Raw genomic sequence first — 17,633 nt, 5'->3', positions numbered from 1 at the left:
CAGCAGACAAAGACTTCTGTCTTGTTCACGTATTGTCCTCTTTTGGCCACATGAGCAAGGGCACTCTAGGCTGATCAGAAATAGAATGAAATATGATGATGCTAATTTTTATAATCCATACATATAATTATAGATATTAGAAGGTATATGTTTATGAAAAATAAGAAAATCACAAGGAACGAGGCAGGGGGGCCATAGGCCTTTTGAAGACCCCTAAAGATCCAGTCTCACAGAGAAACTTACTTTGAACTCCTGCTGTTGCCAAAATAGGCCTGTCTGTGAATGATGTTAATTAATGAGTATATTGTTTGAAAGCAAATGAGCATGTAAACTATGATTGATTTTTAAACTGTCTGATCCTGGAAAAGTAATTATTAGTTGGCAAATTGTACACATATTTTATTCTTGTTCTAGTACAATGACACCGACTAGTGGAAAAACTTATCAAAAACAGTAATGAGAGAAAACTTTGAGCTTTAAAATTATCTGGTGTGTTTCATTTAATAGGATACAAACTTTGTAAGAGGGTTTTCATGGTAAAAAGGTATTTTTAGGTAGTTTGCCATGTCCATTATTCTGAGGCTGAGAGATAGTGGCTGCCTCAGATCGCCCAGTGCCTTGTCTTAAATGTATGGTCTTCAGTCATAGTCCAGCATTATAGTCATAATCCTTATCTTTAGCTATGCAGTTTCTTTAAGTAGGATTTCTAAGAAAATATAAGAAATCAGAACTCCTATAGCAAACTAATAAAATTGTGGTGCTCATGAACTTCCAGTCACCCTATGTTGAGCCAAACCCAAACCTGGTATTGTTAAGGAACATGTTGAAATATCTCCAGGTGTACCTGGGTCAGCCTGGCTGATCAGGAACAATGGTAATAGAGTACCAGGTATACTTGAAAGCCCACTCACAATAGCAGAATGTAATGTATGGTAGTAACTGGTTTCAACTGACCTGAAAAAGCATTAGTCATGGGGGACAGCAGAACAATGATGATATTAATAAGACAGACAGAAAATTAGAATAAGAAATATATGAAAACAGTGACAAATTACCTGTACATGTAAGAATTACCTAATAGTTTCTGATTGGTTTGGAAAGATTGCAGAGAGAAGGAACTGTTGAGTTATGTGGGAAGGAACTTGTGGGATTAGTAAACTAATGTCACATGTGTATTTAGTACTGTATAAAAGATCCATGCAGACTGTGCTTCATTGCAGTCCTCTCCAGACTCTCTGGGAGGCTGACCCTGCATACGCTGGTAAAGAATAAAGGCCTACCTTTTTGTTTCAAGCCTGTGTCTTCAAATTTCTTGAAGGACCCCCAGTCCAAATTACCCAAAAATTCTCCAACAATGCCAATATGGCTCTGAGTGAAGTTACAGCCAAGATGACAGATTGTGAAAAGAGTCAGTGAATGGAGTGATGGATTCTGAGAGGAAAACCAATGGCAGAGTGCTCAGTGAAATTCCATGTGTGAAAAATGAATGAAAAGGCTTATGTGAAAAATTATCCTTGTTGACAATGCCACAAATAACCTCCAAGATTCACTATGTTCATTTCAGGGGTATCTTCAGGGGCCTATAGTTGGAAGTGGGGCAAGAACAACTCCTGTTTGGTTTCTTTTGCTTGTATTCCAGAAGGAAGATAGAGTTAGGTTCCTCCAGTTGGCTAACAAAAGGTTATGGGCCCAGTAAGCTAAATTGAATTGCAAGTTGTGCCTGAAAGCTAAAAAGGCTAAGTACTGCGTGTGTGACTTACAAAAGAGATCAAAAGGAGACTTGAGGTTAGAGAAAGAAAAGCAGAACAAAAGATAGGAAACCATAGCTGAAGAATCAACACTTAAGACAAGCATCCCAAGGCGGGAGAAAGACAATTATGAGATGTGGAGTCTTCAAATGATGGCACTTTTGGAAGGGGAGAATCTGCATGGAGTCCTGACTGATCCTGAACCCTCAGCAGCAGATGCAGCAGCCACTGCCTCCTGGAAGCGTAAGCATTCCAAAGTGAAGTCTCTTCTTATTTCTGCTTTATTAGATGAGACACTAAATATTTGCATGGCTGTAGGAATGCTAAAGAAATATGGAAGAAGCTTGAAAATGTGTATCACAGAAAATCTAAAAATCATATGACGTTTCTCTATAAGCCGCTGTACATGCTGAAACAGTCTAGCAATCTGAATACACATCTAGAGAGATTTACAAATCTACTCTGAGAATTAGAAAGATGTGGTAGATGGTTGGACAAAGATTTACAAAAAATAATGCTCCTGGCTTCTCTAAATGAACATCATTTAGAACGTCATTTAGAACAGATCAGAATGTGGATCAGATTGTGTCATATTTGAAAGATCAGGACTATAAAGAGAGACAGGAACAAGCTCTGTCTGAAAAAGTAAATTTTACTGTGGACAGAAACAGCAACCAAAGGCAGGATAGAGAGATGAGTCATGCCCTGAAGCCACAGCAGGGTACAGACAAACAAAGGAAGAATAGCTTCAAATGCAAATATCTTAATCCTTCAAAGAGACTGTCTTGGAAGGGACAGAGAAGAAAGAGTTGCTTTTAAACCAAAGCAAGCTGAAAGAAAATCAAATAGGGAAACTAAAGTAAAGCATTGCAGTTACTATGTATCTGATGGAAAGAATGATTATTATAAAACCAGATTTTTAATCGACACTGGCACTAGTGCTCATTTCATAAATGATAAAAATTTCTTTAAGAATTGTAGACCCCATGCACAGAATGTAATTACTGCATCAGGAGATGTTTTCCATTCTCAAGGAATAGGCTTGGTGGAGCTACTTTGCAAAACGCCACAAGGCGCTGGAAAGCTTGAACTGAAAAATTGCCTAGTTGTTCCAGCATTTAAAGATAATTTAATACTTATTAAATTCACTAAAATAATGGAGCTTGGAGATCAACTTTAAGTGACAAAATTTGCCAGGATTTAGACAAAGGAGAAGTACGCTGTACTGCAAAATTGCAAAATTGATTTTCATATGAAAAACTGGCAACTCCAGAGCAGTGTTCTCTCTTTCTCCTACTCCGTCCCAAGTTCAGATGATCTTAAATCCCGGGCAGGTACATATGGGTGTGAGCGGTCCCTCAGGTACATTGATCCAAGGCTGTTTAGGGCTTTAAAGGTCAGAACCAGCACTTTGAATTGGGCCCGGAAACAAGTTGGGAGCCAGTGGAGTCGATAAAGCACAGGAGTGATATGCTCCCTGCACTGTGCTCTAGTTGACATTCTGGCCGCTGCATTTTGGACCAACTGTAATTTCTGAACCATTTTCAAAGGTAGCTCCACATAGAGTGTGTTACAGTAATCAAGCCTCAATGTCACCAATGCATGTGTCACTGTAGCCAAGTCAACTGCTTCCAGAAACGGACGCAGCTGGTAAACTAGTTTGAGTTGGCCAAAAGCACTCCTGGCTACCGCAGCCACCTGGTGTTCAAGCAGCAGGGCAGGATCCAGGAGGACTCCCAAACTGCGGACCTGCTCCTTCAAAGGGAGTGCAACCCCACCCAGAATAGGTTGCAACCCTATCCCTGGTGCAGTTTCCCCCTTGACTAGCAACACTTCTGTCTTGTCTGGATTAAGTTTCAGTTTGTTAGCCCACATCCTGCCCTTCCCAGCCTCCAGGCACCAGTTTAGGATGAGCACTCCCACCCTGCTATCAGATGGAAGGGAGACATAGAGTTGAGCATCATCAGCATATTGATGACATTGTACTCCAAATCTCCAGATGACCTCTCCCAGTGGTTTCATATAAATGTTAAAGAGCATGGGAGACAGAATGGAACCCTGCGGTACCTTGTAGGCCAACAGCCAGGGGGTCGAGCAGTAGTCTCCCAGCACCACTTTCTGGGTCCTGTCCATCAGGTAGGACTGGACCACCATAAAACAGTGCCTCTCAATCCCATTCCAGCTAGACGGCCCAGAAGGATACCATGGTCAATGGTATCGAAGGCTGCTGAGAGGTCCAACAGCACCAACAGGGATGCACTCCCCCTGTCTGATGCCCAGTGTAGATCATCAAGCAGGGTGACCAAAGCAGTCTCTGTCCCATGGCCAGACCTGAAGCCTGATTGAAAAGGGTCTAGATAGTCCGATTCATCCAGGAAAACTTGGAGCTGAGCAGCCACTACCTTCTCAATCACCTTGCCCAAAAAGGGGAGATTAGAGACTGGGCAGAAGTTGTTAAGATCCACAGGAAAGGCTACTTTAGCAAAGGTCTGATCATATCCTCCTTCAACAATGTTGGCAGAGAACCTTCCCTTAGGGAGGTGTTAATTAAATATGCCAAGCAGTCAGCCACTCCCAGTCTGGCAGATTTGATTAACCAGGCTGTGCAAGGGTCAAGAGAACAAGTAGTGGACCTCATTTCTCCCAGAGTCCTGTCCACATCCTCAGGCTTTACAAGCTGAAAAGCATCCACAGAAAAATGACCAGAGGAAGCCTCGGGGACATCTGGCGCAACTGTAGTTACTGAGTCCAAGTCAGTCCGAATGCAGGCAATTTTATCTGCACAGTGCCTCACAAACATGTCACAACAAGCGACTGAGGGCTCAGTCTAATGTAGAGCCAAAGCCCAAAAGACCATGGACCACCCAGAAAAGCATCGCTGGATGACACTGAGCAGACGCAACGGTGGCAGAGAAGTGAACTTTCTTCACTGCCATCACCACCACGATAGGCTCGAAAATGAGCTTATCTAACCTGTGTTCGGTCAGAAGCAGATTGAGTTTTTCTCCATCGTCACTGTAGCCGTCATCCCTACTGTTTCATCAGGCCCAAGGTTCGAGTAAACCGAGGCGTATTATGGGCCTTCCCTGGTGGGAGAGGGCACTTTGGAGCAGTAGTGTCCACCGCCCAGGCCACCTCTGTATTCGAAATTGACCAGGGCTTTGGCAGTATGCTGGGAACATTCCCCAGAGCATTCAGGAAACCATCTGGATCCATGAGTCTCTGGGGGTGGACCATCTTAATCAGCCCTTCATTTAGCCAGGTTTCAGTAACACAAGCAACATCAGTGCATTCATCCAGGATTAAATCCTGAACTAGAGTGCTTTTATTAGTCACTGACCTTGCATTTATCAGCAGAACAGTAAGATCCAGGGAGTTCCCAGCATAGCTAGCAGTGTCCCAGGGGCTGGAAGAGGGACCGGAAGGGATGCAAGCACAAAGATGTCTTGCATCCCTTCCCCTGTAACGGCCAGTCTGCCTCCCACCGCTATTACTTCCCCTGCCCAATATTACCTCAGTGCCAGGCCCCCAACTACTCTTACCCCGACACATGTTAAAAGGAGCCTGATACTGAAAAATTAAGAAGTTAAAATAAATGAGTAAAACCCTCTTATGTCGTTTGCAACAGCAAACCAAATTCTCGCTTCCCCTCTCTCCTGCCCCAAGCAATTTATGTAACCCCACTTGCTGTCTTGGTAAACCTCTGAACAGCCCCTCTGTGTTGGTTCTTATAGACAAGAGAGGGTTCCTCAACTGCCTGCTTTGCACTGGGCAATTCCTTGGTGACTCCAAGTGCTGTGCTAAGTGCGCATTGAGAGACTCCCTTTGCGCACGCCAAGGCGCTTGCCTTGGCTGGAGGTGGCTCTCATGAAGGGGAGCTCTCTTCCCCACCCTCTGGCAGTTGCTCTCTCCCTCGATAGCCCCAACTGGTTTCAGTTGGCACCCAAGGCCTTGCAGGGAGTAGCAGTTGACACCTGAGGAATTCTACAGATGGAGTTATTCAGGAGGCAACAGCAAGGTATAGATTCTGCTGAGTTTCTCTCACCTTTCCTCCCAATTTACAATTGACTTGTCAATTTAGTTCATTTGGCTAGCTCAGAAGTTTGGTGTTTCGGGCTATTTTCCAAAATACTATTTATTGCCTGGAATGGGTACTGGAATGTCATTTTGTGGCTTCTTGAACCAATCCCATCTAGTCATGTGTGACTGGTGTATTTGGTCGGTTTGGCTAGCTTGGAAGTTGGTGTTCTGGCCCATTCTGTTTTGGATGGGTTTTCTGTGTGAAGAGGTATGAAAGTAGAATACCAGAAAGGATTCATTTCTAAATACTGTTCTCAAGTGTCTCTAACACATTTGCTTCTGTGTTGGAATTGCTTTTTAATGTTTTTAAACCTTTTTTTTAAACAATATGTTTTTTATCCTTTTTTTAAGATGTCTTCAAAGCTTTTTTTAAAAAAATGTTTTTAACGTTGTTTTAATGTATTTTAAAGTCTGTTTTTATGATGTTTTAAAGTGTTTTTAGTGCTTTTGTTTGCCGCCCTGGGCTCCTGATGGGAGGAAGGGTGGGATATAAATCAAATAATAAATAAATAGATAAATAAAAATAACACATCCCATTGTTTTTAGAATGAATTTTATAAATAAAGGGGGAATTCTGACCCATTACTTTCCAGCTTTTACACTATCCCGGTTTTTACTGAGAGTTTCCATGCCATGCTATTTGAAGTGTATGGCATGCATGGTAGTTCTCTCTGCGTGGAGAGAGCTCAGCCTTCAAGCCATGAGACAAAAAGGCAAAGCCTCTTGATAATGTCAAGGCACTACAGTTTCACATGGTACTTCCACATAGCACTTCGTGTGGACTCTGTGCATACAGGTTTTGTGCAGTGCCCACACAATATTGTCCTAATCAGAATGCCACCCCATATAATTTCCCATTTAATCTGGATTTACTGTTTCCACATAAAATCCAATGAGTAACTCCTGTGGAAATGGTAAATCTATATTAAATTGGGCAGGGGCAGGACAGATATGGCCTTTTCTTGAGGCCATTGTCATTGTCACCCTGGGCTCCTACTGGGAGAAAGGGCGGTATATAAATAAATAGATATATAGATTAATTAATTAATTAATTGTGTGGACACCCAAAATCTTGCATGCATGAGCTTCACCGAGTCCACAATAAACTGTCATGTGTGGAAGCACCCCCATCTAGTTTTTGGTTTAATTTGTATTCTCCATTTTAACATTGTGACAGGGATAATGACACAGTCCTAGGTCCCCACCTCTGCCATATGGGGATAATATACTGTATTTTTCAGACAGCCAGTGTGGTGCAGTGGTTAAGGTGCTGGACTACAACATGGGAGACCAGGGTTCGAATCCCCATGCAGCCATGAAGCTCACTGGGTGACCTTGGGCTAGTCACTGCCTCTCAGCCTCAGAGGAAAGCAATGGTAAACATAAGAACAGCCTGCTGGATCAGGCCAGTGGCCCATCTAGTCCAGCATCCTGTTCTCACAGTGGCCAGCCAGATGCCTGGGGGAAGCCCGCAAGCAGGACCCGAGTGCAAGAACACTCTCCCCTCCTGAGGCTTCCAGCAACTGGTTTTCAGAAGCATGCTGCCTCTGACTAGGGTGGCAGAGCACAGCCATCACGGCTAGTAGCCATTGATAGCCCTGTCCTCCATGAATTTGTCTAATCTTCTTTTAAAGCCATCCAAGCTGGTGGCCATTACTGCATCTTGTGGGAGCAAATTCCATAGTTTAACTACGCGCTGAGTACTTCCTTTTGTCTGTCCTGAATCTTCCAACATTCAGCTTCTTTGAATGTCCACGAGTTCTAGTATTATGAGAGGGAGAAAAACTTTTCTCTATCCACTTTCTCAATGCCATGCATAATTTTATACACTTCTATCATGTCTCCTCTGACCCGCCTTTTCTCTAAACTAAAAAGCCCCAAATGCTGCAACCTTTCCTCGTAAGGGAGTCGCTCCATCCCCTTGATCATTCTGGTTGCCCTCTTCTGAACCTTTTCCAACTCTATAATATCCTTTTTGAGATGAGGTGACCAGAACTGTACACAGTATTCCAAATGCGGCCGCACCATAGATTTATACAACGGCATTAAGATATCGGCAGTTTTATTTTCAATACCTTTCCTAATTATCGCTAGCATGGAATTTGCCTTTTTCACAGCTGCCGCACACTGGGTCGACATTTTCATTGTGCTGTCCACTACAACCCCGAGGTCTCTCTCCTGGTCGGTCACCGCCAGTTCAGACCCCGTGAGCATATATGTGAAATTAAGATTATTTGCTCCAATATGCATAACTTTACACTTGTTTATATTGAATTGCATTTGCCATTTTCCCGCCCATTCACTCAGTTTGGAGAGGTCTTCTTGGAGCTCTTCGCAATCCCTTTTTGTTTTAACAACCCTGAACACTTTAGTATCGTCAGCAAACTTGGCCACTTCACTGCTCACTCCTAATTCTAGGTCATTAATGAACAAGTTGAAAAGTACAGGTCCCAATACCGATCCTTGAGGGACTCCACTTTCTACAGCCCTCCATTGGGAGAACTGTCCGTTTATTCCTACTCTCTGCTTTTGCTTCTTAACCAATTCCTTATCCACAAGAGGACCTCTCCTCTTATGCCATGACTGCTAAGCTTCCTCAGAAGTCTTTGGTGAGGTACCTTGTCAAACGCTTTTTGAAAGTCTAAGTACACTATGTCCACTGGATCACCTCTATCTATATGCTTGTTGACACTCTCAAAGAATTCTATCGCTTACCATATAGGGTCGTCATAAGTCGGCATCGACTTGAAGGCAACTGTATTTGCACTATTTTTAATTGTTAAAAAATTAAAACATAAGACATTCCATTCAAGAAAAAGATCTGAGAAAGAAAGAGCAGTAACTCTTGGCGGTACCTAACTGCAAGTACGCTAAGCAATAAATAAATCGTAAATTTCTCCATTGTCTCCTATCGCTTCTGCCTCGGGGGGGGGGGGACACAGGATCTAATCGAACCCTGAAGTTGAATGCCTGTGTGTTTCTAATTATTAAGTCTATATTCCCCCCCTTCCGTGAGTCGCAACTTCATTCCCATTTAGAAGTGTATCAGCCCATATCCGCGTCTCGGCCTTCGGCAGTCATGACAAGTTCTGACGCCACAAAAATGATGAGAGTTCCCTTTCCTTCAACGAACTTCAAGCCCTGGACGGCGACATCCTTTTCCCGTACGCACGTGACCCCAAGAGCGTTGCTGATTGGCTATGTGGTTCGCAGAGCCTGCTGGACCTGCCTGCTGATTGGACTATGTTTCTGCTGGGCGTGAGGTGAAGAGGCAGAGTGGCGGCATGGCGGCGGCCGTGTGGGGCGTGCAGCAGCTGATTGGGCGGGCAGGGCGAGCGGTCTTTCTTCTTGCGCGGCCCCCGCAGCGGTAAGATGGAAAAGATAGAGGCCCTCTACTGGGAAGCGTTATGGGGGCAACCGCTCTGTTCGGTCTCCAAAGCCCCAGGGAGGTTGCTGTGGAAGAAATAGAGAGAGGCCCGTATCCTGACGATTAGACGCGCTTCGGGTGGTGGGCCACGTAGTTGGGGAGGAGGTGACCTTTCCTGGCTTCATTTCTCGGCGTTAAGCGGAGACGTTTCAAGGAATGACTGTTCTGTCTTCTTTTTCCTCTTGAAGCAGTTAAAGCTGCCTTTCCTTAGGGCGGTATTCAAAATAATTCTCAGCAACCGATCCACCTTAGTAAATGTTTGGTTCTTTTGAGGAAGGCTTCGGGTATCCTTAGTTCCGCTATGGTTCTGCCGTGTAGAGCTGCTCCTGTGTAGAGCTATTCCTGTTGCCGCATGCCAGTGGGAAGCTTTTGAAACTCACGTAGGTATTACGGCGTATCAGTATCTGTTCTAAAGGAATTTCAATTTTCTAGAGGTCTGTCTGTTAAAAGTCAAATGAGAGGTACGGTGGTCTAGTTCTGCTTGCAAGTGTTTCTCTTGAAGTAGCTGTGGAACCATTTTTCACTCACTACCCTGGAAGCGTGGCCAGAGGGCAGGCCTGACAACCTAAGAAAAGCCCTACTGCAACATTCTAGCATCCTATCCTTACAGCGGCCAACCAAATGCTTACAGGTAGCTCACAAGCAGGACTTGAGTGCGATAGGTGATTCTTGAGTGCGATAGGTGATTCACTTGTGATTCTCAACAAATTGTATTCTTGGGCATACTGCCTCTGATAGTGGAGGGAGAAGATAGCCATCATGTTCCCACTAACTTGTAGAAGTTCATTACAGTGAAGCTTGCAAAACTGCCTTAACTGCCAAACTCTAGATTACTTCAAGGGCTTTAGCCTACACATGCAAATACATCAACTATGCATTTTGCTAAACATTAACTAGCTCAGTTTAAAAATAGTTTTGATGTTTATATGGTTTTCAATATATTATGATGACGCTTGACTTTCAAAGCCCTAAATCGGGTTGCCAACCTTTTTTGAGCACAAAGTTTCGAAACACTCTTCAAAGGTAGCCCTGAATATTTATTTTAAAATTTTATGAACTGTCCTTTATCCAGATGGATCCCAGGGCAATGTACAACAAATAAACATAAAAACAAAGCATAGCCTAGTGTTCCTAGTCAATAGTGGATGTAAACATCCTTGCAAACCAGCTATGATAAATTCACTGAAAAAATATGTCCTTGAAGACCTAGAACCTGAATTTAGTCTTTCCTTTACCAAGGATAAATCAAAATGGGTTATTGGATTGGCCTCCTGTCAAATTTAATATTTGACTATCAGTGTAGAGTTTTGTTGCATGATGATCAATACTCAGTTTACAGAGGTTTCTTTAACAATCAGAAAGGCACATAGATTTGCTAAAGCAGTTCTAGAGCAAATTGTATTAACAAGCAGTTATTTCTCTGGTACAAGGTATGCTATTTTCTTGGTGTAAAGTATTCTGGATTAAGGTGTTCTCTTGTACTCTCAGTCTGAAAAAGTTGCTTTGAATTTTATTAAACCTGATTTTCTTTCAGGACTTCTCAACTGCTTTGCACAGTGACACAGGAGAAAAGCACTGGACCAAACTTGGAAGAGGAGCCAAATCGGACCCAACAGGAACAAAAATCTGATAGTGTCTCTCCTGAAAAGATACTAATAGAAGAAAAGACCAAACTGGAAGAACAATTAAAAGAAGTTACTGTAAGATTCATTTTAGTTTAAATATTTGTACAGCCATCAAATGGTGGATAGGTGTGACACTTGCTTTTCAGTAATTTGTTTTACTGTAGTCCCTACTGGTGGACTAAAGTTAGGTTACCTCTTTGTCTAAAAAGGGAATTGTTAGGTTGTATATAGTTAATAAACTGAGGGTTTCTGAATCGATTTTTATCTTAATTATTTGGGCCCTGATGCCACAAAAAAGGAGTGTTCTGTGGTTTGCAACATGAACTGATGTTGCTTTTAACAGTGGCAGATACTTGTAGGATTTAACAGAACGGCAAATTGTTGAAGTAAATTGTGAGTGTCACTTTAGATTTCTTCCTGTTTTCAACCATTATTCTCCCCTACCCACCCATGGGATCACAACACTGATAAAGTTCTACTGAACACCTTATACTTTACAAATTACACGCAGCAATGGGAGGAAGAGATAGCCCAGTTGATCTGGGAGCACAGTTAGGATGGTGTGTTTTACCTGACTTGCTCATTTTTTTCTTTCCTTTGTCTCCTGGGTGTTTTTAACACAGGGAAGTAGATGCTGCATTTTCACTGTGCATTTCTTCCTTTCCAGGACAAGTATAAACGTGCCCTTGCAGATGCAGAAAATCTGCGACAAAGAACTCAAAAATTGGTAGAAGAAGCAAAGTTATATGGTAGGTGTAGGCTTTACTTGCTGGTACTAGCACTGGGGCATCATAACTACAAATGAAGGCTAAAGCTTGGAAATTTCAGAAACAATACTGCCACTTCTTGCAGTGGTACATGCTGCTTCGAGAGACTGAAACACATAGATGGTTCAAAGTACTTTTTTCAGCTTGTGGGTTGAATGGGTGGACATAACCATACTTCTCTTTTGTTTTGTAAGCATAGGAGAAAAGAAAGAGGCCAGATACAAAGGAGGCCTGATCATTTTTCTTAAGCAAGGGTGCGGAACTAGATCCAGATAGTGGGCTGCTCCCATCTTCCATGTCTGCCATCATGTGAAGTGCTCCCATCTTCCATGTCTGCCATCATGTGAAGTGTTTTTCTTTGCCTGTGTGGTTTGAAATCAAACAATGCTGGCAAAGGTTTGGAAACCCTTTGCAGCTGCTGATGATCAGCAGATTGGTGGCACCTGCAAACCTTGCCTCCTTTGCCCAGGTAGCTTGAAATCAAACCTTGCAATCAAAGAGAAACAGTGTCTTTATGCGCCCCACACCTGTACTTGTATATGATGTCAGGTGTGCCTGGCTTTAGGTAAACTGGTCTCATAGGCCAAATTAGGACCCCAGGCTGGAGGTTCCCCACTGCTGGTTTTAAGTAACTATAGAAAAAGGAATTCCACAAGGTGCAAAATCTCTGAACAACAAACTGCATCTGCCAAGTATCCATTTCCTGTATAGCAGTTAAACGTTCAGGAGACCTGCTGTCATCATGCCATTCTACAGAGAAGAAAAAATTCACATTCCCATATTACAGTTTAGGGCTGAGGGTGGATGTGAAAAGATTTAAGCTGCTTGTAATTTTCCAGCTGAAAGTTTCATGTTCCAGTTCTATAAATGCATACAGATATATTCTCATTATCTTAAGGCTAAATCTGAATGAAGTTGAAATTCAGTTGCTTATCATTTTTGTATTGGTAATAATTGGTAATCTTTAGCATTTATCTCCCTGAACTTTGAATCTTGTGAGAAAATCAGAAATTGTCTTCCTTTCACTGCCCGATGAAATGTTGATACATCTTTAAGGGTTGTCTGAAATTTTATTGTGATTTCCTGTTTTAGGAATTCAGAGTTTCTGCAAGGACTTACTGGAAGTTGCTGATGTTCTGGAAAAAGCAACTGAAAGTGTTCCCAAAGAGGAACTCAAAGATGAAAACCCTTATCTCAAAAACCTTTATGAAGGTCTTGCCATGACTGAAGTTCAAATACAGAAAGTGTTCAAAAAACATGGCTTGATGAAACTGAATCCTCTTGGAGCCAAGTTTGATCCCTATGAACATGAAGCATTATTCCATGTTCCCATGGAAGGCAAAGAGCCTGGCACTGTTGCCTTAGTATCCAAGGTTGGCTATAAGTTGCATGGCCGTACTTTGAGACCCGCTTTAGTAGGTGTTGTGAAAGAACCTTAGCAGTGTAATCTCAAAGAATTAGAGTGCAACAAAATGTATAGATAACCACATAAAGACCCACTAAACATAGTGATGATTCAGCAAAAAATGTGGGAGGCTAAACTAAACGGTGGATGAAGCAATGATGCAAATGAAGTGTAGAAAATGTGTTTTTAAAAATAAATACAGATAATGTGGAAAGGACAACAAAGTGAGTGGGATGAATTGCAAGCATGGGCCATCTATATTCTTTGAATAATAGTATGGTGATTATTGAAAAGTATTCTGCATTGTAATTAAGCAGTTTATTAACAAGAATAATGAAATATTGGTTGTCCAGAATGAAAATATTTGATCTTTCAGTGTCATTTTATATGTATACATTAGCATTTTGCTTTATTCTTTTATGGATACAGAGTTGGACGCCAGCCTATATCTATTTACATTGCTTCTGTTCCCATGGAAAGCATTTAATTGTATTTGAAATAACACAAGTACTTAGTGTAAATGTTCACTTAGTTTAAATAACATTGCACAACTTTGAAATGACAATTGCTATACTGATTTATTGAAGCAATTTCAAAGGATTGGCCAGGCATGTTCATTATGTATGTATTTGCAGGCACTCAACTAAATTATACATTTAAGAGTCCACAAATGTCAGCTGGTTTTCAAACAAACCAGTATTTATATCCACCATTTCTCTCCCTGCTTCATCCCAGTCCTCTGGCACAGCAAAAGGAGTGGATGGGAGGGCTGCAGTCTCACCTGACCGACATAAAATCTGAGTGCTTCCTCTTCACTTCTGAGTTCTCTGTGATACATGGGCAGCTCAGGAAGGGAAGATATACCTGTTCTTTTCCACAAATGCAGTTGCCTGGAAGTGTGTGTTAGGAACAGTGTGTGTAGAATCCTCGCAGTTAACTGTAAGAACATAAGACCCCTACTGGATGAAACCAATATCTAGTCCAACATCCTGTTTCCAACCGTAGCCTTCCAGATGCCTATGGGAAACCCACAAGTGGGATGTGAAGGCAGTAGCCTGATCTCATTGATGTTCCCCAGCAATTGGTAGGCAGAGACATGGTACTTCTGATCCCTAAGGTAGCATAGAGCCAGGCATGGAGAACTAGATCTGTCTGATGGGTCAAATTTGACAGGTGGTGAGGGCTGACATCAAATGAAATTACCCATGAAATTTGAAATCAAACTGCAGGCAAAACAGTCTGCAAAGTGTTTCTGATCAGCTGATCATTGGCAGAACTCCATCTTTACCTGCCCCGCATGTGACATCATGATGTCAAGTGTAGAGCAGATGGGCATGGCTTGACCAAAATGGCCTCACAGGCCAAAGGAGGTCACCTGGTGGGCTTAATTAGACCCATGGGCTGGAGGTTCCTTACCCCTGCATATAGCTGCCATTCTTGCCAGCCTTTTTTTTCCTGTGTCTGTATTGATTCCCACTAGATGCTAAGTAACATCCTATATCTGTTGGGTAATATTTGATCCCAGCTTGACGATGATTGATCTCAACAAGGATAATTGTACAGATAATTAGATGGGTGTATACTTTGCCATTTTGTGTTAGCAAAAGTGACAAACTGTTTTTTCTAAATGCTTATTTTATTATTCACAAGTCCCACTTTTAGTAGTCTCTGATGCAGGCACATATTACACCCAAGCTTATTTGACTTCAGGCCTAAAACTAGTAACATCAGGTGCTCCCAGACCGGGAATGGGGAACTTTTTGGCTCAGTGTCCAAATCTCCCCACCACCACCTCCATGGGCCAACTTTGATAGGTAGATGAAAAGGAGCTTATTTATGAATAGTTCTCCCAGGGGAGGGGTATACAAAATGGGAGTCTCCCAAAGGATCAGTATTGAGATGTGCTTTTGAACTTGTTTATAAATAATATAGAGTTAGGAATGAGCATTGAGGAAGCCAAGTTTACTGATGATACTAAATTGTTCAAGACTCCTAAAACAAAAAAAGATTAACAGGGGCTCCGAAACCAGGCAACCACCCCCTAATTTCACACATACGATGAGGTCTGAATTTGCAGTGACTGATGAAAGAGACCTTGGAGTTGCAGGAGATAATTTGATGAAAACCCAATGTACAGCAGCTGAATTATGTCTTGGGTATCATTAGGAATGCAGCTGAAACTAAAACTGCCAATATAATAATGCCATTATTTAGAGCTATGGGGCAACCACACTTTCAATAATATGTACAATTCTGGTTGCCTCACCTCAAAAAGGATATTGCGGAGCTAGAAAAGGGCAACCAACGTGATCAAGGGGCTCTCCCCTTTGAGGAAATATGACATTTGGGGCTTTTTAGTTTAGAAAAAAAAAGCAAGTGAAGGTGGGACATGGTAGAGATGATATTATGCATGGGGTGGAGAAAGTGGATAGGAAGCTGAATGGTGAGAGATTCAACACACTTCTTCACACAGCGTATCGTTAATCTGTGGGATTGGCTCCCACAAGGTTTAGTGATGGCTGCCATGTTGAATGACTTTAAAATGATTAGGCAAATTAATGGAGGATAAGGCTATCGATCACTACTAGCCATGATGGCTATATACTACCTTGACAATTGGACGCAGTGTGGTTCTATACCAGTAATCAAGACTTACAAAAGCAGGGAGGAGCACTGTTGCACCTAGGGATCTAGTTGGCCACTGTAAAAACAACTTGGTGAACTAGAGGGGCCTTTGGTCTCATGGTCTTAGCCTTTTTTAAAAAAAACAGACTTGGGTATTGACTCTTTTTTTAAGGCCAGATTGGATGCCACATTTTAAATTTTGCCTATAGTTTGACTTGCATGTGATACTCTTCCATACACTTGCAGAACGTTCTGCTCCATAGAGGAATCATACAGCGAGCTGTGGCTCCTGTAGCCCTGTTAAATTCCATATATACAAAAACATGACTGAAACTGTTTTGACACTTGAAGCTTGGGGTACAAGCCTAAAGCTGCTAGTAGAAGAAATCAGGTTTTCTTTTCCATTGGAAAGTGTCCCACTTGAGCTGGTCTAAATCTTTCTCTGGTTTCGATGAGGGGGGTTGGGCCACCAAGATGGCTTTGGGCTTTGACTACAAGTGTTTGGGGTTTTTTTTTTACTCCTGGCCAAAATCAAGATGGTGATAGAGGTGCTAACAACTCAAGCCTTTAAAATATGACCATGGTTTTCCCTTTTTATTTCTATTTTGAAAGAAACAAGCTTTTTTGGATACATAAATATTTCTAAGTATCATTAATGAAGTACTCTAATGTGCTTTTCTTCAGAAACAACCATACATGCTTTGTACAAACGTTGCTGTTTATTGGGTGGTGAAATGTTATATACTACCTGTTCTTCCGCATAATTTTATGTATGCACTGATTTAGAGAAGTCCATTGACCCAGTCCCACAAAAAATCCATGTTCCTACACTGTCTTTAGTATGTCTCTAGTCAGAAGCACATTATAATGATCATCAAGCCTGCATGTGTCTTTATTTCAATGGGGATGCCCATCTAGGGCTAGCTGTGGCATGGTAATAGGCTATGTGCTGCTATAATGGAACACACATATGTTTAAAAGCACTAAAATACACAGCCAAGTTCAGTTAGAATCATGCTCCAGAGACAGATGTATGTAACTGTGCTTTTGCCAGCTTGCTGGAGTTCCTAGCAAGTGTTAGAACAAGTAGACATAGCTCTACCGCCTCCCTCCAGCCCATGGCAAAAACTGCAGGTACAGACCCAAAACATCATAGACTTCCAACTGTGAGGGTATGAGGATTACCATTCTCTTCATACTTCTGAGAGTTGTCATTACTCCCTAGGAGCTAGCTGAGCACTTTTTGGAATCCTGCTCAACATTCATTGTGTGGTAAAGGGACTATTGGTATAGGATATTAACTCCTGGGTGGTAGCCTATATTGCTTGAAAATTATTTGCCTCTAATGTGCACAAATACTTGATCAAATAAGAAAAGATCAGTGGCAAAAACCAAAGCAATAAGGTGAAAATAACACCCCCATCAAATTAGGAACTGGGCTAGGACTGGTAATTTGACATATGCACATGAAAAGTACATTTGATGCCTTTCCTGAAGTATTTCAGTTTGAGTAGAGAATCTTTTCCAAGAGTTACATTCCCTTGTGGGCAACATTCAGAAGTCACATTCCAGTGGTGGGTAGGGCCACAGCCAAAAGGTAGGCATGGTTAGAGGCAAAAAGGGTGGAGCAACATGCGACTCTTGCCTTCATACAGTAGCTGCATTCTAGTCATGCAAAAGTCAGGGGTTGTAGCCAGTGAAGTCATCCTATTGGTGAGAAGACTTCTGTCTGTGCAACACAGCTGCTGCTTGTTCTCTTCCTGTGTGCCTCTCCAGAGCAGATCTAGGTGGGCACATGAGGAGAGGAAGTCCCATTGTGCAGATGGAAGTCCTTGTGCTAATGGGAGTTCACTGGCTACAACCCCAGGTTTCTACAACATCCACATCATCTGGCTTGCAAGAAGCATTATCATAGTTCAGGAACACATCCCACCAGGCAAAAACAAGGGTGTGTAG

The 17,633-nt window shown here is 42.2% G+C and overlaps 1 protein-coding gene across 1 annotated transcript; it reads left to right on the top strand.

Moving 5' to 3' along the window:
- Positions 1–9,053: 9,053 nt before the first annotated feature.
- Positions 9,054–13,617, top strand: GRPEL1 (GrpE like 1, mitochondrial). The gene is made up of 4 exons (XM_061587436.1): positions 9,054–9,195; positions 10,790–10,955; positions 11,548–11,629; positions 12,740–13,617. Exons 1-4 carry the CDS (start codon positions 9,113–9,115, stop codon positions 13,084–13,086), a joined length of 678 nt encoding a protein of 225 aa, XP_061443420.1. The 5' UTR covers positions 9,054–9,112; the 3' UTR covers positions 13,087–13,617.
- Positions 13,618–17,633: the final 4,016 nt, after the last annotated feature.

This window comes from Rhineura floridana, chromosome 1 (genome assembly GCF_030035675.1).
Source record: "Rhineura floridana isolate rRhiFlo1 chromosome 1, rRhiFlo1.hap2, whole genome shotgun sequence".
NCBI classification, from domain to species: Eukaryota; Metazoa; Chordata; class Lepidosauria; order Squamata; family Rhineuridae; genus Rhineura; species Rhineura floridana.
Note: the sequence above shows the minus strand (reverse complement) of the source record. Positions and strands in the feature narration are given on the sequence as shown.